The 27,588-nt window shown below is 45.3% G+C and overlaps 1 protein-coding gene across 2 annotated transcripts in view; it reads right to left on the bottom strand.

The window, feature by feature from the left end:
- RDH8 (retinol dehydrogenase 8) overlaps positions 1-26,254 on the bottom strand; it is a 74,575-nt gene extending 48,321 nt beyond the window's left edge. The window contains exon 1 of one of the 2 annotated variants that reach the window (XM_073654127.1): positions 26,181-26,254. In XM_073654127.1, the coding sequence (XP_073510228.1) occupies positions 26,181-26,232 (52 nt within the window). In that variant the 5' untranslated portion in view covers positions 26,233-26,254. Of the gene's footprint in view, positions 1-2,490; positions 2,692-26,180 lie in introns of those variants that run through there. The other variant, XM_073654126.1, reaches the window with a different exon arrangement.
- Between the last annotated feature and the right edge of the window lie 1,334 nt (positions 26,255-27,588).

The raw sequence follows: 27,588 nt of genomic DNA, 5'->3' as shown, positions 1-27,588 counted from the left end.
GGAATCATCCCCTCCATCATCCATTATATATTCTGCCCTGGGGCCATACTCCTCCCGTGGGGAGTTGAACTATTCAGTGCTGCACATTTATATCAGCCCCAGCGGTCTGCACTGCAGCGGCGGTTAGCCCTGACCGCAATCCACGGGTGGCGTAGTCGGACATTACCTACAGCACATAGCAGACTACCACTGGTCTGACCACCCTGAGCCACGGAACCGGGTCGCCACTACTACTCCCAGCATTGCCCTGAAGCCCGGTTCCGAGTGCCCCACGGCCCAGGGGGCCAGTCAACAGCTCACCTCCTCCTCCTGTACAATGACTGATAGCACCTCTATATACAGTAGATAACACAGGACCCACCATTAACAATAGGTGATGTCACAGCTCACCTCCTCCCTCCTGTACAATGACTGATAACACCTCTATATACAGTAGAGAACACAGGATCCATTCACAATAGGTGATGTCACAGCTCACCTCCTCCTCCTGTACAATGACTGATCACACCTCTATATACAGTAGATAACACAGGATCCACCATTCACAATAGGTGATATCACAGCTCACCTCCTCTGCCTCACTTCACAATGACCTTTGCACATTCTTATTAGATGCTTCAATACAAAAGCTAGAGACAGAGTCAGTCTATTGCTGCTAATGTGCATGTGAATTTCCTGAAAGAACACAAAATACAAGTCTATATCTAGAATAGCCCCAGTGGCCAATGTAATATGAATAAATAAAAAAATTATATAATTTTTTTTTAAAAACACATAATGTATCTTATAAGCAGTAGGTTATTTTCTGGATTAGAAAAAAACACGTTTTCTACATATAGTATAGGGATCATTAATTTGAGTTACTAAAGTAATTGAATATAAAGAAAATGTCCACATGTCCTAGGTGTAGATTGTATGGCTACCGACCAATCTCAGGACTGGGTGCCTAACATCGAAAAATATTCTGTTAACTTATTTTCTGATCCCTCACCCCTAATTGCTGACTACCTTAGTTTCGCAACCCGGTCTCCTACAGTTTGTGCTTCCTTCCATCTCCATTCTGACCTCGGCTACTACTGTTTTTTTGCAGTATCCTCTGGTGACAGCTTCTACAGATCTATCTTCACCCAACTTAAAAATATTGCAAGATGCTGACAACCACTTACTCGATTAGGTTTTTTTACTGCCTCATAATCCAGTCAATGAAATATCAGATAGCCGCCCTCTCCGAAGTTCTGGCACCCAAACTAAAGGGAGTTTTCGAAGTTTTGACCAGACTGGTATGTACAGCTGTGCATCAGCAGCACCTCACCACCTCATGGGGTACTAATGGTGACACGCTAGAATATAAACAGTGTAGGACGGTAGGAGGTGAAGTCTTGGAAGTTTCGGAAAAGAGTGTTCTGGTAACAAAAAATTACCGAGAGGATTTTTAGTGCACCGGATTTTTGGTTCAGGATTTAGGAGCGACCAAAAGAGCTTTGGTGGGATTGGTCGCTCCCATACTTTCCAGACTGGGACTTGCAGGTCCTATAAAAGGCAGTATCCTCTGGTGACAGCTTCTACAGATCTATCCTCATCTAGCTTAAAAATTTTGCAAGATACCGACAACCACTTGCTCAATTAGGTTTTTTTTCTGCCTCAATACCCAGTCAATGAAATATCAGATACCTGCCCTCTCCAAAGTTCTGGCACCAACACCAAAGGGAGTTTTGACCAGACCAATATGTACAGCGGTGCATGAGCAGCACCTCACCAGCTCATGGGGTACTAACAGGGACACAATAGATTATATGCGGTGTAAAAAAATAGAAGGTAAAGTCCTGGATGTCAGGTATGTGTCACTGAGGTACCTGACCTCAGTGATGGAGTCACGGAAGAGAGTCTTGTGGTAACAAGAAGTTACCGAGAGGATTTTTAATGCACAGGATTTTTGGCTCGGGATTTAGGAGCGACCAAAAGAGCTTGGGTGGAAATGGTCGTTTCCATACGTTCCAGTCCGGGGTTTGCAAATCCTATAAAAGGCAGCGGGGTTGGCTCAGATGGGTGTGATGAGTTGGAGCTGAACAGTGTGGTGATCGCACTGAGCATAAAGCAGGACCTGTATTGCTGTCTGGGTGAGACCCTGTTGTTACTTTGCCTTCCCTGACAAAGGACTGTGATTTTTGTTATTTCGTTTGTGCTGTAAAAATTCTGTTTTTCCTTTGAGAACTGTGAAAGTTTAAGGATGTAATAAACCTCACACAGGATGCCTGTGTGAATCCTAGTGCCCACCTGAGAGAGTGAACCCCTACAACGGATTTAAGGATCGTAGACATGATGTATTACGTATGGTCTAGTATTCTCTGTTGTCAGTCCTCCGGTGCTCCGCTGTGACCTCTCAATCCCAATCCTCTTCCTCTATCTTACTCCTCATAACAATTCCTTGGGGCGCGAAGTATCTAAGTTTTGGGCTAAGTAATTTGCTGAAATGGCCCTATGGTTTCTCACCATGATAACGTTCCCGGGGGTCCTTCGCCAGCTGCACTGCAATCTTCAGGCCGATGCCCGATGAACACCCTGTTATAAGGACAGTCTTCTTGCTGTCATTAGCCATTGTGTCTTGTTCTCAGTGAGCTGCCAACCCTCCTCTGCAAGAGATCCCGGATTATCACTCCACCACGTGACAGACTATTCTCCTGGCGACTGTCCCTTTTAACCTCTTCACTACCTCAAGGGTCAAAGGTCCCAATCACCTTCCTATGTAATAGTATAATTTGTGACAATGTATCATTGTTGACGTTATCTGTTATTTTATATATCGATGGACCACTAGTCCTATAAAGACCTAATAAACTTTATTTGCCGCTGAATCCTTACAACAACCCGAATATGTGGAATGATCGTACACGCCGAGTCCTCCAAGGCAAGAAAGCCTCCTTATCCCAGTTATTGGATAATGATTTCTGATTAACGGACCCCTGACCTTCTATTGACTCAAAATTACGATCCGATAGGGTGTTTGAAAATATGTTTTCTGAACCAGACAACCCCTTTAAGTTTCATAGTTTAAAGGTTGAAAAAAGACACGAGTCCATCAAGTTCAACCTATGAGTTAACATGTTGATCCAAAGGAAAACAAAAACCACTCAAGGCAGGTGCTAGTCTTAGGGGAAAATTAACTTTTGGACTTCAAATATTGCAACCAGATTAGTTTCCTGGATCAATGGCAGTTTCTAGAGCAGGTCTGCACAAGATGCGGCACACGGTCCATCGAAGGATGTTGTGCGGCCCGCGAAGAATCGTGAGACTCCGATTCTCATCTCCCTATATTCAACTGTATTTGCGTCTTTCAGATGCGAATACTGTTAAACACTTCGGCGCCGGGACTTGGGCAGAGCAGATCAGCGCTCATCAGCCCCCGCACCAACGTGATGAGGTCATCACACAATGCCGTGACCTCATCACACTGCTACTGTCACCGCAGCGTGGAGGAGGAAAGGACGCGCCAGAAAAAGGAAGAGGTTCAGAGGAAGCCGGTGGTTAAACATCCTATTGTAGGAGGGGGATTACTGTTACTATTAGGGCATATTATGGGGCAACGGGGGAGAGGATTGTGAAGGAAGCACAGTATGCAAAGGGGCAGGGTGTCTGGGGAATATTACGGAGTGGTGGGGGTAATATTGCAGAGAATAGCTGTGTGTGGGACATTATGGAGAGGAGCTGTGTGGGGGAAAATATTACAGAGAAGAGCTGTTTGGAACGACATTCCGGATAGGAGCAGTGTGGGAAGGACATTATGGACCGGAGCAGTGTGGGAAGGACATTATGGAGAGGAGCAGTGTGGGAAGGACATTATGGACCGGAGCAGTGTGGGAAGGACATTATGGAGAGGAGCAGTGTGGGAAGGACATTATGGACAGGAGCAGTGTGGGGGGAATATTATGGACAGAGCAGTGTGAGGGGAATATTATGGAGAGGGGCAGTTTGGGAAGGACATTATGGAGAGGGGCAGTTTGGGGAGGACATTATGGACAGGAGCAGTGTGGAAGGGACATTATGGAGAGGGGCAGTGTGGGAAGAATGTTATGGACAGGAGCAGTGTGGGGGGAATATTATGGAGAGAAGTAGTGTGGGAAGGACATTATGGAGAGGAGCAGTGTGGGAAGGACATTATGGAGCAGTGTGGGAAGGACATTATGGACAGGAGCAGTGTGGGAAGGACATTATGGAGAGGAGCAGTGTGGGGGGAATATTATGGAGAGGGGCAGTGTGGGAAGGACATTATGGAGAGGAGCAGTGTGGGGGGAATATTATGGAGAGGGGCAGTGTGGGAAGGACATTATGGAGAGGAGCAGTGTGGGAAGGACATTATGGAGAGGAGCAGTGTGGGGGGAATATTATGGAGAGGGGCAGTGTGGGAAGGACATTATGGACAGGAGCAGTGTGGGAAGGACATTATGGAGAGGAGCAGTGTGGGGGGAATATTATGGAGAGGGGCAGTGTGGGAAGGACATTATGGAGAGGAGCAGTGTGGGAAGGACATTATGGAGCAGTGTGGGAAGGACATTATGGACAGGAGCAGTGTGGGAAGGACATTATGGACAGGAGCAGTGTGGGAAGAATATTATGGACAGGAGCAGTGTGGGGGAAATATTATGGAGAGGGGCAGTGTGGGAAGGACATTATGGACAGGAGCAGTGTGGGAAGGACATTATGGACAGGAGCAGTGTGGGAAGAATATTATGGACAGGAGCAGTGTGGGGGGAATATTATGGAGAGGGGCAGTGTGGGAAGGACATTATGGACAGGAGCAGTGTGGGAAGGACATTATGGACAGGAGCAGTGTGGGAAGCACATTATGGACAGGAGCAGTGTGGGAAGGACATTAAGGACAGTGGCAGTGTGGGAAGGACATGGACAGGAGCAGTGTGGGAAGGACATTATGGACAGGGGCAGTGTGGGATGGACATTATGGACTGGAGCAGTATGGGAAGGATATTATGGACAGGAGCAGTGAAGGAAGGACATTATGGACTGGAGCAGTGTGGGAAGGACATTATGGACAGGAGCAGTGTGGGAAGGACATTATGGACAGGAGCAGTGTGGGAAGGACATTATGGACAGGAGCAGTGTGGAAGGGACATTATGGAGAGGGGCAGTGTGGGAAGGACATTATGGAGAGGAGCAGTGAAGGAAGGACATTATGGACAGGAGCAGTGTGGGAAGAATATTATGGACAGGAGCAGTGTGGGGGGAATATTATGGAGAGGGGCAGTGTGGGAAGGACATTAAGGACAGTGGCAGTGTGGGAAGGACATGGACAGTGTAGCGTCAGCGTCCCTGCCTCCTGCTTGGCAGGGACGCTGTTCCCCTCACCTCTCTGCTCCGTGCCCGGCGGCTTCCTCCCGCTTTGCTTGCAGCGCCCGCTTTCCCCCGGTCACTGTGCTTAGGGCGCGCGCGCTCCCCCTCTCTTAAAGGGGCCGCGCGCGTCGCCCTAAGGAGTCCCCGGCCAATGGCCGGAGGATCCCTCCATATATAAGGCACCTCCTCCAAAATGGAGGTGCCCAAGCAATGTTGTTGCACTGTTCACTACTCTGCTTCAGCCCTCAGGTCCCGTTGCCTGTTACCTGCCAGTTACCTGCCAGTCTCCTGCCAGTTTGCTGCCTGATTCCTGCCTGTCATCCGCTTTCCTGCTTGCTAGCCTGAAGTCCGACGGTCTGCCTTCCGACACCTGTCAGTCTGTCTATGGACCAGCTTGCCCGCTCACCTGGGAGCGCTCACCTGCTACCTGTCTGTTAGCCTACCTGGAGGCTCCGCCGTCACGTGCTGTGACCACCTGCCAGTCCAGAGACTCTTGCCCGCTCACCTGGGAGCGCTCATCTGCTACCTGCCTGTTAGCCTACCTGGAGGCTCCGCCGTCACGTGCTGTGACCACCTGCCAGTCCAGAGACTCTTGCCCGCTCACCTGGGAGCGCTCATCTGCTACCTGCCTGTTAGCCTACCTGGAGGCTCCGCCGTCACGTGCTGTGACCACCTGCCAGTCCAGAGACTCTTGCCCGCTCACCTGGGAGCGCTCATCTGCTACCTGCCTGTTAGCCTACCTGGAGGCTCCGCCGTCACGTGCCGTGACCACCTGCCAGTCCAGAGACTCTTGCCCACTCACCTGGGAGCGCTCATCTGCTACCTGCCTGTTAGCCTACCTGGAGGCTCCGCCGTCACATGCTGTGACCACCTGCCTATCCAGAGACTCTCGCCTGCTCACCTGGGAGCGCTCATCTGCCATCTGCCTGCTAGCCTACCTGGAGGCTCAGCCGTCACCGGTCGTACCTGCCCGTTTACCCAGAGACTGTCCCGGTCACTTGCTGTGACCTCCTGCCCGTTTACCCAGAGACTGTCCCGGTCACTTGCTGTGACCTCCTGCCCGTTTACCCAGAGACTGTCCCGGTCACTTGCTGTGACCTCTTGCCCGTTTACCCAGAGACTGTCCCGGTCACTTGCCGTGACCTCCTGCCCGTTTACCCAGAGACTGTCCCGGTCACCTGCTGTGACTGCCTGCCTGTCTTCCCTGGTCGCCACCCGCTTCCTTACAAGGACCGCCCCATTGTATAAGTTGCTCAGAGGTTCCGCCTCCCAGACCCGTTACAGTTTGCTCGGGCCATGGAACCCGGTGGCACCCAAGCTCCCTCGCTCTCGGACCTTTGTCATGAACTGTCCCGACAGAGGTCCCAACAGGAGTCCATCCTGGGTCATCTGCGGAATGTCAATACTCGCCTGGACACTTTGACTGCCCCACCAGCAACCACCGCTAGTGTCATGACTCGCAGCCCGGCTGCTCCGCTGCCCACCAATACCATAGTATCCTGCTCTGGAATCCAGCTTTCTGCACCTCCTCGCTTCGGAGGCGACTCCGCTCAAGCTCGGGGCTTCATTAACCAGTGCACCCTGCACTTTGAACACCAGTCCCACCAGTTTAATTCCGACCGGGCCAAAGTAGCCTTCATCATGTCCCATCTCACGGGAGAGGCACTGGCTTGGCTAAATCCTCTATGGGAGAGAGGAGACCCTCTGGTGTCCGACCTGCCAGCCTTTCTCACGGCTTTCCGGAAGGTCTTCGACGAACCCGGACGGAAGACCTCATCCGCCTCATCTCTGCTACGCCTCCGTCAAGGGAGTCTCACCGTGGGCCAATATGCCATACGGTTCCGTACCCTTGCTTTGGAGCTGGCCTGGGATAACGACGCCCTGGTGTCCGTCTTCTGGGAGGGTCTGTCCGGCCGTATTAAAGATGAACTCGCCGGTCGGGACATTCCTACCACTCTCGACGACTTGATTACACTTGCCACCCGGATTGACATCCGGTTTCAGGAGCGCGCTAGGGAGGTCACCTGTGAGAGGAGGATTCCACGTCTAGTCCCTACCTTCCAGAGACCCGTCATTCCCTCTGTTACTCCCCAGGCACACTCACCTGAGCCTATGCAGGTCGACCAGACCAAGAAGGTCAAGACCCGTCAAGACTTACGTCGTGCCGAGGGGAGCTGTTTCTACTGTGGCAGTAAGGAGCACCGGATCCGTTCCTGCCCTGAGAGGTCGGGAAACGCCTGTGTCTAGGATCGCTCAGAGAGGTCGCCCTAGACAAAAGTAAACCCTCTCCATCCCTGATGCTGTCTGTTTCTATCTTCTGCGGAGAGAACCGCTATTTTGAACTGGCTCAACTTGACTCTGGAGCTGCTGGAAATCTCATCTCTCAATCCCTGGTAGAAAAATACCACATTCCCACCAAACCTCTGGCCGTACCTTTATCTGTCGCCACCGTGGATGGGGGTCTCTTACCACATCCCATCCAACTCATCACCGAATCTCTGACTCTACAGGTGGGAATGCTGCATTCTGAGAGCATCTCCTTTCATGTTCTGCCTGGACTCTCTCACGCACTATTGCTTGGCCTGCCTTGGCTCCAGAAACATGCACCCATGCTTGACTGGCAGACCGGAGAGGTCCTTCGCTGGGGACAGGACTGCCATAAGACTTGTCTAGTTCCCGTTCGTCCTGCCCGTCCTTCTCCTACCCCAGCCAATCTGCCCGGTCTTCCGGTTCCCTATTGGTCTTATGCGGATGTCTTCAATAAAAAAGAGGCAGAGACTTTACGTCCTCATAGACCATACGACTGCCCAATCGACCTGATGCCCGGCTCTACTCCTCCCCGTGGGCGAATCTACCCTTTGTCCGCTGCTGAAACCCGGTCCATGTCTGAATATATTGAGGAGAACCTGGCCCGGGGATTTATCCGGAAATCTACCTCCCCGGCAGGAGCAGGCTTCTTCTTTGTCAAAAAGAAGGACGGCTCACTCCGTCCATGTATAGACTATAGAGGCCTAAACCAGATTACTGTGAAGAATAATACCCCCTTCCGCTTATTCCTGAATTATTTGACCGTCTGAGGGGGGCTAGAATCTTCACCAAACTGGATCTCCGTGGGGCGTATAACCTGGTCCGTATCCGTCAGGGGGACGAGTGGAAGACGGCATTCAATACCCGGGACGGCCACTATGAGTACCTTGTGATGCCCTTCGGTCTCTGTAACGCTCCTGCCGTCTTTCAAGAGTTGGTCAATGACATCTTCCGTGATCTTCTCTACTCCTGCGTGGTGGTGTACCTGGACGATATCTTGGTCTTCTCTCCGGATCTTCCTACTCACCGGAGGGACGTTCGTCAGGTCCTGCTCAGGCTCAGGCAGAACCACCTCTACGCTAAATATGAGAAGTGCATCTTTGAGCAGACCTCTCTTCCATTTCTTGGCTACATAATCTCTCAGACAGGTCTACAAATGGATCCTGAGAAACTGTCTGCCATCCAGAAGTGGCCCCGACCAGAGGGGTTGAAGGCTATTCAGCGGCTCCTGGGCTTCGCCAACTATTACCGCTTGTTCATACCGCACTTCTCTTCCCGGACCGCCCCTATCTCTGCTTTCACCCGTAAAGGTACGAACCCCAGAGAATGGCCGCCCGAAGCAGAGGAGGCATTTCTTTCCTTAAAACAGGTCTTCCTCTCCGCCTCGGTGCTGCATCGTCCGGACGGCAACAAACAATTCTTCCTAGAAGTTGACGCCTCCTCCTCCGGAGCTGGAGCGGTACTTACCCAAAAATCTTCTTCCGGAAGAAAGGTAACCTGCGGCTTTTTCTCCAAACTTTTCTCCTCTTCTGAGCGCAATTATTCTATAGGAGACCGAGAATTGTTGGCCATTAAGATGGCACTGGAGGAGTGGCGTTACCTGCTCGAGGGGGCTCTCCACCCGGTAATAATTTACACTGACCACAAGAACTTGGCATATCTCCAGAGCGCCCAGAGACTTAACCCGCGCCAAGCCCGGTGGTCCTTGTTTTTTGCCCGCTTTGATTTCATTCTTCATTTTCGTCCGGCTGACAAAAACATCAAAGGTGACGCCCTGTCCTGATCCTTTCTGGTGTCTGATCTTGAGGAGGAGCCTAAACACATCATCGATCCCGCCAGAGTAATGCAGGTAGCCCCCGTGGGCCTAAATCGTCTCCCTCCCGGTAAGACGTTCGTAACGGAATCCGATCGGGAGAAGATTCTACACTGGGGTCACTCGTCTAAGCTAGCTGGGCACGCCGGTCGGAAAAAGACCCTCCAGCTTATTGCCCGGCACTACTGGTGGCCTACCCTGCACAAGGATGTAATTGACTTTGTTTCTGCCTGTGTGTCCTGCGCCCGCAACAAAGTTCCGAGACACCTGCCTGCCGGCCGCCTTCTTCCTCTGCCTGCTGCCCCGTGGCAACATATAGCTATGGACTTCATAACAGATCTCCCCGTCTCTGCCGGTTGTACGGTCATTTGGGTGGTCGCTGACCGCTTTTCCAAAATGGCTCATTTTATTCCCCTGCCAGGTCTCCCGTCTGCTCCCGAGCTAGCTAAAGACTTTATCCGCCACATCTTCCGTCTCCATGGTCTGCCTCTCCACATCGTGTCGGATCGTGGGGTTCAGTTCACCTCACGCTTCTGGAGAGCCACATGTAAACTGCTCGACGTCACCCTGGACTTCTCCTCCGCTTACCACCCACAGTCCAATGGTCAAGTGGAGCGGATCAATCAGAATTTGACCAGTTACCTCCGGCACTTCGTTAATGCCCACCATTCAGACTGGGTGGATCTCCTACCATGGGCCGAGTTCTCTTACAACAATCACGAGAGCGAATCTTCTTCTAAATCCCCGTTTTTTGTAGTCTTCGGTCAGCATCCTCGGATCCCTTTTCCTGTCTCCAGCTCTGTGGACAACCCGGCCGCGGAATCTCTCGTTAGCAAATTCTCCTCCATTTGGGAGAGTACCCGATCCGCACTCCTTCAGTCGTCCGAGCGGATGAAGAGACACGCCGACAAAAAACGCCTGGATTCCCCACAATTTCGTCCCGGAGATAAAGTCTGGCTCTCATCCAAATATGTCCGGCTCAAGATTCCTTCCTATAAGTTAGGGCCTCGGTTCATCGGTCCTCTGGAGGTTATCAAACAGATCAACCCGGTGGCCTATAAATTGAAACTCCCGGCCAACTTACGGATCCGTAACTCCTTCCATGTATCTCTTCTCAAACCCGTGGTACTTAACTCCTTTTCCAAGTCTACAGGTACGCCTCCTGCTCCGGTTTCTGCTGAAGACGAGTTTGAGGTAGAGAACATTCTGGCCACCAAAAGGGTAAGAGGAAAGACCTTTTTTCTAGTGGATTGGAAGGGATTTGGTCCTGGGGAGAGAACATGGGAGCCCCGGGAGAACATCCGTGCCCCTCTCATCCTTGCTAAATTTCTGTCTGGCCTAAAAAAGGGGGGGCCTAAAGGGGGGGGTACTGTAGCGTCGGCGTCCCTGCCTCCTGCTAGGCAGGGACGCTGTTCCCCTCACCTCTCTGCTCCGTGCCCGGCGGCTTCCTCCCGCTCTGCTTGCAGCGCCCGCTCTCCCCCGGTCACTGCGCTTACGGCGCGCGCGCGCTCCCCCTCTCTTAAAGGGGCCGCGCGCGTCGCCCTAAGGAGTCCCCGGCCAATGGCCGGAGGATCCCTCCATATATAAGGCACCTCCTCCAAAATGGAGGTGCCCGAGCAATGTTGTTGCACTGTTCACTACTCTGCTTCAGCCCTCAGGTCCCGTTGCCTGTTACCTGCCAGTTACCTGCCAGTTACCTGCCAGTCTCCTGCCAGTTTGCTGCCTGATTCCTGCCTGTCATCCGCTTTCCTGCTTGCTAGCCTGAGGTCCGACGGTCTGCCTTCCGACACCTGTCAGTCTGTCTATGGACCAGCTTGCACGCTCACCTGGGAGCGCTCACCTGCTACCTGTCTGTTAGCCTACCTGGAGGCTCCGCCGTCACGTGCTGTGACCACCTGCCAGTCCAGAGACTCTTGCCCGCTCACCTGGGAGCGCTCATCTGCTACCTGCCTGTTAGCCTACCTGGAGGCTCCGCCGTCACGTGCTGTGACCACCTGCCAGTCCAGAGACTCTTGCCCGCTCGCCTGGGAGCGCTCATCTGCTACCTGCCTGTTAGCCTACCTGGAGGCTCCGCCGTCACGTGCTGTGACCACCTGCCAGTCCAGAGACTCTTGCCCGCTCACCTGGGAGCGCTCATCTGCTACCTGCCTGTTAGCCTACCTGGAGGCTCCGCCGTCACGTGCCGTGACCACCTGCCAGTCCAGAGACTCTTGCCCTCTCACCTGGGAGCGCTCATCTGCTACCTGCCTGTTAGCCTACCTGGAGGCTCCGCCGTCACATGCTGTGACCACCTGCCTATCCAGAGACTCTCGCCTGCTCACCTGGGAGCACTCATCTGCCATCTGCCTGCTAGCCTACCTGGAGGCTCAGCCGTCACAGGTCGTACCTGCCCGTTTACCCAGAGACTGTCTCGGTCACTTGCTGTGACCTCCTGCCCGTTTACCCAGAGACTGTCCCGGTCACTTGCTGTGACCTCCTGCCCGTTTACCCAGAGACTGTCCCGGTCACTTGCCGTGACCTCCTGCCCGTTTACCCAGAGACTGTCCCGGTCACCTGCTGTGACTGCCTTCCTTACAAGGACCGCCCCCTTGTATAAGTTGCTCAGAGGTTCCGCCTCCCAGACCCGTTACAGACAGGAGCAGTGTGGGAAGGACATTATGGAGCAGTGTGGGAAGGACATTATGGAGAGGAGCAGTGTGGGAAGGACATTATGGACAGGAGCAGTGTGGGGGGAATATTATGGAGAGGGGCAGTGTGGGAAGGACTTATGGACAGGAGCAGTGTGGGAAAGACATTATGGACAGGAGCAGTGTGGGAAGAATATTATGGACAGGAGCAGTGTGGGAAGGACATTAAGGACAGTGGCAGTGTGGGAAGGACATTAAGGACAGTGGCAGTGTGGGAAGGACATGGACAGGAGCAGTGTGGGAAGGACATTATGGAGAGGAGCAGTGTGGGAAGGACATTATGGAGAGGAGCAGTGTGGCAAGGACATTATGGAGAGGGGCAGTGTGGGAAGGACATTTTGGACTGGGGCAGTGTGGGAAAGACGTTATGGAGAGGAGCAGTGTGGGGGCAATATTATGGACGGGGCAGTGTGGGAAGGACATTATGGAGAGGGGCAGTGTGGGAAGAATATTATGGAGAGGGGCAGTGTGGGAAGGACATTATGGACAGGAGCAGTGTGGGAAAGACGTTATGAACAGGAGCAGTGTGGGAAGGACATTATGGAGAGGAGCAGTGTGGGAAAGACGTTATGAACAGGAGCAGTGTGGGAAGGACATTATGGAGAGGAGCAGTGTGGGAAGGACATTATGGACAGGAGCAGTGTGGGAAGGACATTATGGAGAGGAGCAGTGTGGGAAGGACATTATGGAGAGGAGCAGTGTGGGAAGGACATTATGGACAGGAGCAGTGTGGGAAGGATATTACGGAGAGGAGCAGTGTGGGAAGGACATGGACAGGAGCAGTGTGGGAAGGACATTATGGAGAGGAGCAGTGTGGGAAGGATATTACGGAGAGGAGCAGTGTGGGAAGGACATGGACAGGAGCAGTGTGGGAAGGACATTATGGACAGGAGCAGTGTGGGAAGGATATTACGGAGAGGAGCAGTGTGGGAAGGACATGGACAGGAGCAGTGTGGGAAGGACATTATGGACAGGAGCAGTGTGGGAAGGATATTACGGAGAGGAGCAGTGTGGGAAGGACATGGACAGGAGCAGTGTGGGAAGGACATCATGGACAGGAGCAGTGTGGGAAGGACATTATGGAGAGGGGCAGTGTGGGAAGGACATTATGGAGAGGAGCAGTGTGGGAAGGACATTATGGACAGGAGCAGTGTGGAAGGGACATTATGGAGAGGGGCAGTGTGGGAAGGACATTATGGACAGGAGCAGTGTGGGAAGGACATTATGGAGAGGAGCAGTGTGGGAAGGACATTATGGAGAGGAGCAGTGTGGGAAGGACATTATGGACAGGAGCAGTGTGGGAAGGATATTACGGAGAGGAGCAGTGTGGGAAGGACATGGACAGGAGCAGTGTGGGAAGGACATTATGGAGAGGAGCAGTGTGGGAAGGACATGGACAGGAGCAGTGTGGGAAAGACATTATGGAGCAGTGTGGAAAGGATATTATGGAGAGGAGCAGTGAAGGAAGGACATTATGGACTGGAGCAGTGTGGGAAGGATATTATGGAGAGGAGCAGTGTGGGAAGGACATTATGGAGAGGGGCAGTGTGAGGTTGAATATTATGGAGAGGAACTGTGTGGGAGGGACATTCTTGGAAGGGGCAGTGTGGGAGGGACATTATGGAGGCGGGTAGGGTGGGGGAATATTATGTGAGGGGCAATTATTTATTCAGAGGCACAGCATGGGAGATATTTTTATTTATGGGGCAGTACAATGATACTTTTATTTTTAAGGGCACCATGTCAGGAAGTGCTGCTGAAGACGGAGAAGAGGGAAATCTGCAGAGATGAGTTCCAAGTGTGAAATCTCATAATGATGTATGTACTATGCTGAGACAAAAGGAATGGGAACTAATTCAATCAGAGAAGATGTCACCTATAAGATGGCTAGTAACCACAACTCCCAGTATCTCTTTACCAGTGTTAAGGACATACTGGGAGTTGCAGGTTTATGTGATACAAGAGAATATGGGGCTGACCTGAAACTGCAATTGATCACTGTGCTAAGCTTGGTTATGTATTCCTGTACTGACGGTGGCTTTGGCACTGCTTTCATGTACTAACGTTGGTTCTGGCACTGCTTTTATGTACTAATGGTGGTTCTGGCACTGCTTCCAGGCACTGACGGTAGTTCTGATGTAGCAATCCATGACGTGCTTCGTGTTAAAACTGAAAAATCCTCAAAATTTAGTTTTCAGTTTGGGTGTGTTCACATTGATTTTTTGGAGCAGAAACTTTCCAAATCCTTCTTATATACTCAAAACCTGGTTCTGCTGATGCATTCATGTTAATACCCCTTTACATTTTTTTGCTGCCCTTCAGGATCAGTATGAATATGTGGCCCTTCGACCAAAAAATGTTCTGCACCTCAGTTCTACAGTATAGGACCTCCAACCTGTAATATTATATTTTTCAAAAAAGGCATCCAGGCCCTTCTTCAACCTGTTGAAATTGATGTCACGGGTGTGTCAGAATTGACAGACAGTCGCCCTGCAGTTGTTTGCAGGAGATCTCTACGTTCGGCATTACAGACACCTTCTTAGAGGAAGTCTGTAGGACCCAGCGGCTACCTTCCTCTGGCTAATTAACACCCTGGCCTGGGTGTATAAATAACTGCTGTGTTCCAAAGGGAGGTGCCAGCATGATTCATTACTCCTTGTGGAGGCTTTAGCAAGAGCAGCACTTCTTCCTCTCTGGTGCTGAGGACGTGTGCGCATTTGTCTGGAGTCGTCTAAAGCTAAGCAATTTCCCCCTGTTTGTCCTCCCTTGTTGTCTTTAGTGTTAAGTGGGGATCGACTAGTGCTCATCTCCTCCCTTCCCTAGCCTTAGCCAAACGCCAGGGAAAGACAGGGCGAGGAATGCGTGCGGCGATTGGTGAAGAGCCAATATAGGGACGTTAGGGGAGACAGGGTGATATTCTATCAGCCAGGAGGTCTCCACTTCCCCCTTTCCCTAGAGTCTTGGCTTCCTTTCTCTCTTCCCTTTGTGTTGCACTAAGTCTTTCCCACACTTTAATGACAATTGACCTTGTTTTAGCAAAACTTTCCATAGTCACAGTTCTTGTACAGTAAAGAATACATAGTCTCACTGCTCATACAGTAAAGAATCCATAGTCTCACTGCTCATATAGTAAAGAATCCATAGTCTCACTGCTCATACAGTAAAGAATCCATAGTCTCACTGCTCATACAGTAAAGAATCCATAGTCTCACTGCTCATGCAGTAAATAATACATAGTCTCACTGCTCATATAGTAAAGAATCCATAGTCTCACTGCTCATACAGTAAAGAATCCATAGTCTCACTGCTCATACAGTAAAGAATCCATAGTCTCACTGCTCACACAGTAAAGAATTCATAGTCTCACTGCTCATACAGTAAAGAATTCATAGTCTCACTGCTCATATAGTAAAGAATCCATAGTCTCACTGCTAATACAGTAAAGAATTCATAGTCTCACTGCTCATGCAGTAAATAATACATAGTATCACTGCTCATATAGTAAAGAATTCATAGTCTCACTGCTCATACAGTAAAGAATCCATAGTCTCACTGCTCATACAGTAAAGAATCCATAGTCTCACTGCTCATATAGTAAAGAATCCATAGTCTCACTGCTCATACAGTAAAGAATCCATAGTCTCACTGCTAATACAGTAAAGAATCCATAATCTCACTGCTCGTACAGTAAAGAATCCATAGTCTCACTGCTCATACAGTAAAGAATCCATAGTCTCACTGCTCATATAGTAAAGAATCCATAGTCTCACTGCTCATATAGTAAAGAATCCATAGTCTCACTGCTCATATAGTAAAGAATCCATAGTCTCACTGCTCGTGCAGTAAAGAATCCATAGTCTCACTGCTCATATAGTAAAGAATCCATAGTCTCACTGCTCATACAGTAAAGAATCCATAGTCTCACTGCTCATACAGTAAAGAATCCATAGTCTCACTGCTAATACAGTAAAGAATCCATAATCTCACTGCTAATACAGGAAAGAATCCATAGTCTCACTGCTCACACAGTAAAGAATCCATAGTCTCACTGCTAATATAGTAAAGAATCCATAATCTCACTGCTCATATAGTAAAGAATCCATAGTCTCACTGCTCATACAGTAAAGAATTCATAGTCTCACTGCTCGTACAGTAAAGAAGTCATAGTCTCACTGCTAATACAGTAAAGAATCCATAGTCTCACTGCTCACACAGTAAAGAATCCATAGTCTCACTGCTCATATAGTAAAGAATCCATAGTCTCACTGCTCGTGCAGTAAAGAATCCATAGTCTCACTGCTCATATAGTAAAGAATACATAGTCTCACTGCTCATACAGTAAAGAATCCATAGTCTCACTGCTCATACAGTAAAGAATCCATAGTCTCACTGCTCATATAGTAAAGAATCCATAGTCTCACTGCTAATATAGTAAAGAATCCATAATCTCACTGCTCATATAGTAAAGAATCCATAGTCTCACTGCTCTTACAGTAAAGAATCCATAGTCTCACTGCTAATATAGTAAAGAATCCATAATCTCACTGCTCATATAGTAAAGAATTCATAGTCTCACTGCTAATACAGTAAAGAATCCATAATCTCACTGCTAATACAGTAAAGAATCCATAGTCTCACTGCTCACATAGTAAAGAATCCATAGTCTCACTGCTAATATAGTAAAGAATCCATAATCTCACTGCTCATATAGTAAAGAATCCATAGTCTCACTGCTCTTACAGTAAATAATCCATAGTCTCACTGCTCATAGAGTAAAGAATTCATAGTCTCACTGCTAATACAGTAAAGAATCCATAGTCTCACTGCTCACACAGTAAAGAATCCATAGTCTCACTGCTCATACAGTAAAGAATCCATAGTCTCACTGCTCATACAGTAAAGAATCCATAGTCTTACTGCTAATACAGTAAAGAATCCATAGTTTCACTGCTCACACAGTAAAGAATCCATAGTCTCACTGCTAATACAGTAAAGAATCCATAGTCTCACTGCTCATATAGTAAAGAATCCATAATCTCACTGCTCATACAGTAAAGAATCCATAGTCTCACTGCTCATACAGTAAAGAATCCATAATCTCACTGCTCATACAGTAAAGAATACATAGTCTCACTGCTCATGCAGTAAAGAATCCATAGTCTCACTGCTCACACAGTAAAGAATCCATAGTCTCACTGCTAATACAGTAAAGAATCCATAGTCTCACTGCTCATATAGTAAAGAATCCATAATCTCACTGCTCATACAGTAAAGAATCCATAGTCTCACTGCTCATACAGTAAAGAATCCATAATCTCACTGCTCATACAGTAAAGAATCCATAGTCTCACTGCTCATGCAGTAAAGAATCCATAGTCTCACTGCTCATATAGTAAAGAATCCATAGTCTCACTGCTCTTACAGTAAATAATCCATAGTCTCACTGCTCATACAGTAAAGAATACATAGTCTCACTGCTAATACAGTATAGAATCCATAGTCTCACTGCTCACACAGTAAAGAATCCATAGTCTCACTGCTAATACAGTAAAGAATCCATAGTCTCACTGCTAATATAGTAAAGAATCCATAATCTCACTGCTCATATAGTAAAGAATCCATAGTCTCACTGCTCTTACAGTAAATAATCCATAGTCTCACTGCTCATACAGTAAAGAATCCATAGTCTCATTGCTAATACAGTAAAGAATCCATAGTCTCACTGCTCACACAGTAAAGAATCCATAGTCTCACTGCTAATACAGTAAAGAATCCATAGTCTCACTGCTCATACAGTAAAGAATCCATAGTCTCACTGCTAATACAGTAAATAATCCATAGTCTCACTGCTCATATAGTAAAGAATCCATAGTCTCACTGCTCATATAGTAAAGAATCCATAGTCTCACTGCTCATACAGTAAAGAATCCATAGTCTCACTGCTCACACAGTAAAGAATCCATAGTCTCACTGCTAATACAGTAAAGAATCCATAGTCTCACTGCTCATACAGTAAAGAATCCATAGTCTCACTGCTAATACAGTAAAGAATCCATAGTCTCACTGCTCATATAGTAAAGAATCCATAGTCTCACTGCTCATACAGTAAAGAATCCATAGTCTCACTGCTCATATAGTAAAGAATCCATAGTCTCACTGCTAATACATTAAAGAATTCATAGTCTCACTGCTCATACAGTAAAGAATCCATAGTCTCACTGCTCATGCAGTAAATAATACATAGTCTCACTGCTCATATAGTAAAGAATCCATAGTCTCACTGCTCATACAGTAAAGAATCCATAGTCTCACTGCTCATACAGTAAAGAATCCATAGTCTCACTGCTCACACAGTAAAGAATTCATAGTCTCACTGCTCATACAGTAAAGAATTCATAGTCTCACTGCTCATACAGTAAAGAATTCATAGTCTCACTGCTCATATAGTAAAGAATCCATAGTCTCACTGCTAATACAGTAAAGAATTCATAGTCTCACTGCTCATGCAGTAAATAATACATAGTATCACTGCTCATATAGTAAAGAATTCATAGTCTCACTGCTCATACAGTAAAGAATCCATAGTCTCACTGCTCATACAGTAAAGAATCCATAGTCTCACTGCTCATATAGTAAAGAATCCATAGTCTCACTGCTCATACAGTAAAGAATCCATAGTCTCACTGCTAATACAGTAAAGAATCCATAATCTCACTGCTCGTACAGTAAAGAATCCATAGTCTCACTGCTCATACAGTAAAGAATCCATAGTCTCACTGCTCATATAGTAAAGAATCCATAGTCTCACTGCTCATATAGTAAAGAATCCATAGTCTCACTGCTCATATAGTAAAGAATCCATAGTCTCACTGCTCGTGCAGTAAAGAATCCATAGTCTCACTGCTCATATAGTAAAGAATCCATAGTCTCACTGCTCATACAGTAAAGAATCCATAGTCTCACTGCTCATACAGTAAAGAATCCATAGTCTCACTGCTAATACAGTAAAGAATCCATAATCTCACTGCTAATACAGGAAAGAATCCATAGTCTCACTGCTCACACAGTAAAGAATCCATAGTCTCACTGCTAATATAGTAAAGAATCCATAATCTCACTGCTCATATAGTAAAGAATCCATAGTCTCACTGCTCATACAGTAAAGAATTCATAGTCTCACTGCTCGTACAGTAAAGAAGTCATAGTCTCACTGCTAATACAGTAAAGAATCCATAGTCTCACTGCTCACACAGTAAAGAATCCATAGTCTCACTGCTCATATAGTAAAGAATCCATAGTCTCACTGCTCGTGCAGTAAAGAATCCATAGTCTCACTGCTCATATAGTAAAGAATACATAGTCTCACTGCTCATACAGTAAAGAATCCATAGTCTCACTGCTCATACAGTAAAGAATCCATAGTCTCACTGCTCATATAGTAAAGAATCCATAGTCTCACTGCTAATATAGTAAAGAATCCATAATCTCACTGCTCATATAGTAAAGAATCCATAGTCTCACTGCTCTTACAGTAAAGAATCCATAGTCTCACTGCTAATATAGTAAAGAATCCATAATCTCACTGCTCATATAGTAAAGAATTCATAGTCTCACTGCTAATACAGTAAAGAATCCATAATCTCACTGCTAATACAGTAAAGAATCCATAGTCTCACTGCTCACATAGTAAAGAATCCATAGTCTCACTGCTAATATAGTAAAGATTCCATAATCTCACTGCTCATATAGTAAAGAATCCATAGTCTCACTGCTCTTACAGTAAATAATCCATAGTCTCACTGCTCATAGAGTAAAGAATTCATAGTCTCACTGCTAATACAGTAAAGAATCCATAGTCTCACTGCTCACACAGTAAAGAATCCATAGTCTCACTGCTCATACAGTAAAGAATCCATAGTCTCACTGCTCATACAGTAAAGAATCCATAGTCTTACTGCTAATACAGTAAAGAATCCATAGTTTCACTGCTCACACAGTAAAGAATCCATAGTCTCACTGCTAATACAGTAAAGAATCCATAGTCTCACTGCTCATATAGTAAAGAATCCATAATCTCACTGCTCATACAGTAAAGAATCCATAGTCTCACTGCTCATACAGTAAAGAATCCATAATCTCACTGCTCATACAGTAAAGAATACATAGTCTCACTGCTCATGCAGTAAAGAATCCATAGTCTCACTGCTCACACAGTAAAGAATCCATAGTCTCACTGCTAATACAGTAAAGAATCCATAGTCTCACTGCTCATATAGTAAAGAATCCATAATCTCACTGCTCATACAGTAAAGAATCCATAGTCTCACTGCTCATACAGTAAAGAATCCATAATCTCACTGCTCATACAGTAAAGAATCCATAGTCTCACTGCTCATGCAGTAAAGAATCCATAGTCTCACTGCTCATATAGTAAAGAATCCATAGTCTCACTGCTCTTACAGTAAATAATCCATAGTCTCACTGCTCATACAGTAAAGAATACATAGTCTCACTGCTAATACAGTATAGAATCCATAGTCTCACTGCTCACACAGTAAAGAATCCATAGTCTCACTGCTAATACAGTAAAGAATCCATAGTCTCACTGCTAATATAGTAAAGAATCCATAATCTCACTGCTCATATAGTAAAGAATCCATAGTCTCACTGCTCTTACAGTAAATAATCCATAGTCTCACTGCTCATACAGTAAAGAATCCATAGTCTCATTGCTAATACAGTAAAGAATCCATAGTCTCACTGCTCACACAGTAAAGAATCCATAGTCTCACTGCTAATACAGTAAAGAATCCATAGTCTCACTGCTCATACAGTAAAGAATCCATAGTCTCACTGCTAATACAGTAAATAATCCATAGTCTCACTGCTCATATAGTAAAGAATCCATAGTCTCACTGCTCATATAGTAAAGAATCCATAGTCTCACTGCTCATACAGTAAAGAATCCATAGTCTCACTGCTCACACAGTAAAGAATCCATAGTCTCACTGCTAATACAGTAAAGAATCCATAGTCTCACTGCTCATACAGTAAAGAATCCATAGTCTCACTGCTAATACAGTAAAGAATCCATAGTCTCACTGCTCACACAGTAAAAATCCATAGTCTCACTGCTAATACAGTAAAGAATCCATAGTCTCACTGCTCATATAGTAAAGAATCCATAATCTCACTGCTCATACAGTAAAGAATCCATAGTCTCACTGCTCATACAGTAAAGAATCCATAATCTCACTGCTCATACAGTAAAGAATCCATAGTCTCACTGCTCATACAGTAAAGAATCCATAATCTCACTGCTCATACAGTAAAGAATCCATAGTCTCACTGCTCATGCAGTAAAGAATCCATAGTCTCACTGCTCATATAGTAAAGAATCCATAGTCTCACTGCTCTTACAGTAAATAATCCATAGTCTCACTGCTCATACAGTAAAGAATACATAGTCTCACTGCTAATACAGTAAAGAATCCATAGTCTCACTGCTCACACAGTAAAGAATCCATAGTCTCACTGCTCATACAGTAAAGAATCCATAGTCTCACTGCTCATACAGTAAAGAATCCATAGTCTCACTGCTAATACAGTAAAGAATCCATAGTCTCACTGCTCATATAGTAAAGAATCCATAATCTCACTGCTCATATAGTAAAGAATCCATAGTCTCACTGCTAATATAGTAAAGAATACATAGTCTCACTGCTCATACAGTAAAGAATCCATAGTCTCACTGCTCATACAGTAAAGAATCCATAGTCTCACTGCGAATACAGTAAAGAATCCATAATCTCACTGCTAATACAGTAAAGAATCCATAGTCTCACTACTCACACAGTAAAGAATCCATAGTCTCACTGCTAATATAGTAAAGAATCCATAATCTCACTGCTCATATAGTAAAGAATCCATAGTCTCACTGCTCATACAGTAAAGAATTCATAGTCTCACTGCTCGTACAGTAAAGAATTCATAGTCTCACTGCTAATACAGTAAAGAATCTATAGTCTCACTGCTCACACAGTAAAGAATCCATAGTCTCACTGCTCATATAGTAAAGAATCCATAGTCTCACTGCTCGTGCAGTAAAGAATCCATAGTCTCACTGCTCATATAGTAAAGAATCCATAGTCTCACTGCTCATACAGTAAAGAATCCATAGTCTCACTGCTCATACAGTAAAGAATCCATAGTCTCACTGCTAATACAGTAAAGAATCCATAATCTCACTGCTAATACAGTAAAGAATCCATAGTCTCACTGCTCACACAGTAAAGAATCCATAGTCTCACTGCTAATATAGTAAAGAATCCATCATCTCACTGCTCATATAGTAAAGAATCCATAGTCTCACTGCTCTTACAGTAAATAATCCATAGTCTCACTGCTCATACAGTAAAGAATCCATAGTCTCACTGCTAATACAGTAAAGAATCCATAGTCTCACTGCTCACACAGTAAAGAATCCATAGTCTCACTGGTAATACAGTAAAGAATCCATAGTCTCACTGCTCATACAGTAAAGAATCCATAGTCTCACTGCTAATACAGTAAATAATCCATAGTCTCACTGCTCATATAGTAAAGAATCCATAATCTCACTGCTCATATAGTAAAGAATCCATAGTCTCACTGCTCATACAGTAAAGAATCCATAGTCTCACTGCTCACACAGTAAAGAATCCATAGTCTCACTGCTCATACAGTAAAGAATCCATAGTCTCACTGCTAATACAGTAAAGAATCCATAGTCTCACTGCTCACACAGTAAAGAATCCATAGTCTCACTGCTAATACAGTAAAGAATCCATAGTCTCACTGCTCATATAGTAAAGAATCCATAATCTCACTGCTCATATAGTAAAGAATCCATAGTCTCACTGCTCATACAGTAAAGAATCCATAGTCTCACTGCTCACACAGTAAAGAATCCATAGTCTCACTGCTCATATAGTAAAGAATCCATAGTCTCACTGCTCATACAGTAAAGAATCCATAGTCTCACTGCTCACACAGTAAAGAATCCATAGTCTCACTGCTCACACAGTAAAGAATCCATAGTCTCACTGCTCATACAGTAAAGAATCCATAGTCTCACTGCTAATACAGTAAAGAATCCATAGTCTCACTGCTCATACAGTAAAGAATCCATAGTCTCACTGCTCATACAGTAAAGAATCCATAGTCTCACTGCTCATATAGTAAAGAATCCATAGTCTCACTGCTAATACAGTAAAGAATCCATAGTCTCACTGCTCACACAGTAAAGAATCCATAGTCTCACTGCTCATACAGTAAAGAATCCATAGTCTCACTGCTAATACAGTAAAGAATCCATAGTCTCACTGCTCATATAGTAAAGAATCTATAATCTCGCTGCTTGTACAGGAAATAATCCATAGTCTCATTGCTCATATAGAAAATAATCCATAGTCTCACTGCTCATATAGTAAAGAATCTTTAGTCTCACTGCTCATATAGTAAAGAATCCATAGTCTCACTGCTCATATAGTAAAGAATCCATAGTCTCACTGCTCTTACAGTAAAGAATCCATAGTCTCACTGCTCATACAGTAAAGAATCCATAGTCTCACTGCTAATACAGTAAAGATTCCATAGTCTCACTGCTAATACAGTAAAGAATCCATAATCTCACTGCTAATACAGTAAAGAATCCATAGTCTCACTGCTCATATAGTAAAGAATCTATAATCTCGCTGCTTGTACAGGAAATAATCCATAGTCTCACTGCTCATATAGAAAATAATCCATAGTCTCACTGCTCATATAGAAAATAATCCATAGTCTCACTGCTCATATAGTAAAGAATCTTTAGTCTCACTGCTCATATAGAAAATAATCCATAGTCTCCCTGCTCATATAGTAAAGAATCCATAGTCTCACTGCTAATACAGTAAATAATCCATAGTCTCACTGCTAATACAGTAAATAATCCATAGTCTCACTGCTCATACAGTAAAGAATCCATAGTCTCACTGCTCATATAGTAAAGAATCTTTAGTCTCACTGCTCATATAGTAAAGAATCCATAGTCTCCCTGCTCATATAGTAAAGAATCCATAGTCTCACTGCTCATACAGTAAAGAATCCATAGTCTCACTGCTAATACAGTAAAGAATCCATAGTCTCACTGCTCATACAGTAAAGAATCCATAGTCTCACTGCTAATACAGTAAAGAATCCATAGTCTCACTGCTAATACAGTAAAGAATCCATAGTCTCACTGCTCATACAGTAAAGAATCCATAGTCTCACTGCTAATACAGTAAAGAATCCATAGTCTCACTGCTCATACAGTAAAGAATCCATAGTCTCACTGCTCATATAGTAAAGAATCCATAGTCTCACTGCTCATATAGTAAAGAATCTTTAGTCTCACTGCTCATATAGTAAAGAATCCATAGTCTCCCTGCTCATATAGTAAAGAATCCATAGTCTCACTGCTCATACAGTAAAGAATCCATAGTCTCACTGCTAATACAGTAAAGAATCCATAGTCTCACTGCTCATACAGTAAAGAATCCATAGTCTCACTGCTAATACAGTAAAGAATCCATAGTCTCACTGCTAATACAGTAAAGAATCCATAGTCTCACTGCTCATACAGTAAAGAATCCATAGTCTCACTGCTAATACAGTAAAGAATCCATAGTGTCACTGCTCATATAGTAAAGAATCCATAGTCTCACTGCTAATACAGTAAAGAATCCATAGTCTCACTGCTCATACAGTAAAGAATCCATAGTCTCACTGCTCATATAGTAAAGAATCCATAGTGTCACTGCTCATACAGTAAAGAATCCATAGTCTCACTGCTCATATAGTAAAGAATCCATAGTCTCACTGCTCATATAGTAAAGAATCTTTAGTCTCACTGCTCATATAGTAAAGAATCCATAGTCTCCCTGCTCATATAGTAAAGAATCCATAGTCTCACTGCTCATACAGTAAAGAATCCATAGTCTCACTGCTAATACAGTAAAGAATCCATAGTCTCACTGCTCATACAGTAAAGAATCCATAGTCTCACTGCTAATACAGTAAAGAATCCATAGTCTCACTGCTAATACAGTAAAGAATCCATAGTCTCACTGCTCATACAGTAAAGAATCCATAGTCTCACTGCTAATACAGTAAAGAATCCATAGTGTCACTGCTCATATAGTAAAGAATCCATAGTCTCACTGCTAATACAGTAAAGAATCCATAGTCTCACTGCTCATACAGTAAAGAATCCATAGTCTCACTGCTCATATAGTAAAGAATCCATAGTGTCACTGCTCATACAGTAAAGAATCCATAGTCTCACTGCTCATATAGTAAAGAATCCATAGTCTCACTGCTCATATAGTAAAGAATCTTTAGTCTCACTGCTCATATAGTAAAGAATCCATAGTCTCCCTGCTCATATAGTAAAGAATCCATAGTCTCACTGCTCATACAGTAAAGAATCCATAGTCTCACTGCTAATACAGTAAAGAATCCATAGTCTCACTGCTCATACAGTAAAGAATCCATAGTCTCACTGCTAATACAGTAAAGAATCCATAGTCTCACTGCTAATACAGTAAAGAATCCATAGTCTCACTGCTCATACAGTAAAGAATCCATAGTCTCACTGCTCATACAGTAAAGAATCCATAGTGTCACTGCTCATATAGTAAAGAATCCATAGTCTCACTGCTTGCTCAGTAAAGAGTCACCATGTGTGATGATGATTAACCCCTTAATAATATCTGACGTACTAATACGCGTCTGTGCCCTGGGACTTAAGAGCCAGACCCGAATTAGTACGTCATCGCGATCGCGCGCGCACACAGGCTGTGCGGGCGCGATCGCCGCCGGGTGTCAGCTGATTGTCACAGCTGACACCCGGTACTATGTGCAGGGAGCGGTCCTGCACCGCTCCCAACACATTAACCCCCATGATGCTGCGATCGAAGTCGATCTCGGCATTGCGGGGGCAAGGGGAGGTGATCGGCGATACTCACCTCCTCTTCTGGCTTCCAGCGCAGTCTGCAAAGGCTTCCCGGGTGTTGCCATGACGACCCGATGTCGTCATGACAACATCCGGGTCACCAGAGAGCAGGAAGATTGCTTGGGCATGCGCAGTGCATCTCCAAGCAATCTTCACACTGTGCACTTCTGACAGCCTTCATGGCATAGGGATGGTGCTCCATTCCTGTGCCATGCAGGCGATCAGAAAAAAAAAAGTGAAAGTCCCAGAGTGGGACAAAGTAATAAAGTGTATAAACTGTGTGAAAGTAGAAAAAAAATAAATAAATAAATAAAAAAAATAATACACCAAAAATAAAAATATAATGTACCCATCAATAAATATTATTATAAAAAAAATAAAAAAAAAACAATAAAAGTACACATATTTGGTATCGCCGCGTCCGGAACAACCTGACCTATAAAACTGTCCCACTAGTTAACCCCTTCAGTGAACACGGTAAAAAAAAAAAAAAAAACAAAGCAAAAAACAATGCTTTATCACCATACCGCCAAACAAAAAGTGGAATAACACGCGATCAAAAAGACGCATATAAATAAAAATGATACCGCTGAAAACGTCATCTCGTTCCGCAAAAAACAAGCTGCCACACAGCTCCATCAGCCGAAAAATAAAAAAGTTATAGCTCTCAGAAAAAAGCGATACTAAAAAATATTTTTTTCTATAAAATAGCTTTTATTGTGTATAAGCGCCAAAACATAGAAAAATGATACAAATGTGGTATCGCTGTAAACGTACTGACCCGAAGAATAAAGCTACCTCATCAATTTTACCACACGCGGAACAGAATTAAAAAAAAAAAAAAAACAATTCCTGAATTGTTGGTTTTTGTTTATTCTGCCTCCCAAAAATCGGAATAGAAAGCGATCAAAAAATGTCACGTGCCTGAAAATGGCACCAATAACAACGTCAAGTCATCCCGCAAAAAACGAGCTGTCACATGACTGTCTGCCAAAATCTGGAAAAATTATAGCTCTCAAAATATGGCGATGCAAAAACTAGATTTTACAAAAAATGCGTCTTTTAGTGTGTGACAGCTGTCAGTCATAAAAACCCCATATGATTCTGGCATTGCTGTAATCACACCGACCCAAAGAATAAAGTCGTCTAATCACTTATACCGCACAAGGAACGGCGTCAAAAATAAACTCTTGGGTTAGGATTGGGCTAGGGTTAGGGCTGGGTTTGGGGCTAGGGTTGTGCTGGGGCTAGGGTTGTGCTGGGGCTAGGGTTGTGCTGGGGCTAGGGTTGTGCTGGGGCTAGGGTTGTGCTAGGGTTAGGGTTGTGCTAGGGCTAGAGTTGTGCTAGGGCTAGGGCTGGGGTTGGGATTTTTTTCAAAAGTAAGAAAAAAAGATGACGATATGGCGACTAGTGTTGAGAGC

This window comes from Phyllobates terribilis, unplaced genomic scaffold, assembly GCF_046119375.1.
Source record: "Phyllobates terribilis strain yellow unplaced genomic scaffold, ASM4611937v1 Scaffold_11__3_contigs__length_659146591, whole genome shotgun sequence".
Taxonomy (NCBI): domain Eukaryota; kingdom Metazoa; phylum Chordata; class Amphibia; order Anura; family Dendrobatidae; genus Phyllobates; species Phyllobates terribilis.
This window is presented reverse-complemented; position numbering and strand designations above follow the sequence as displayed.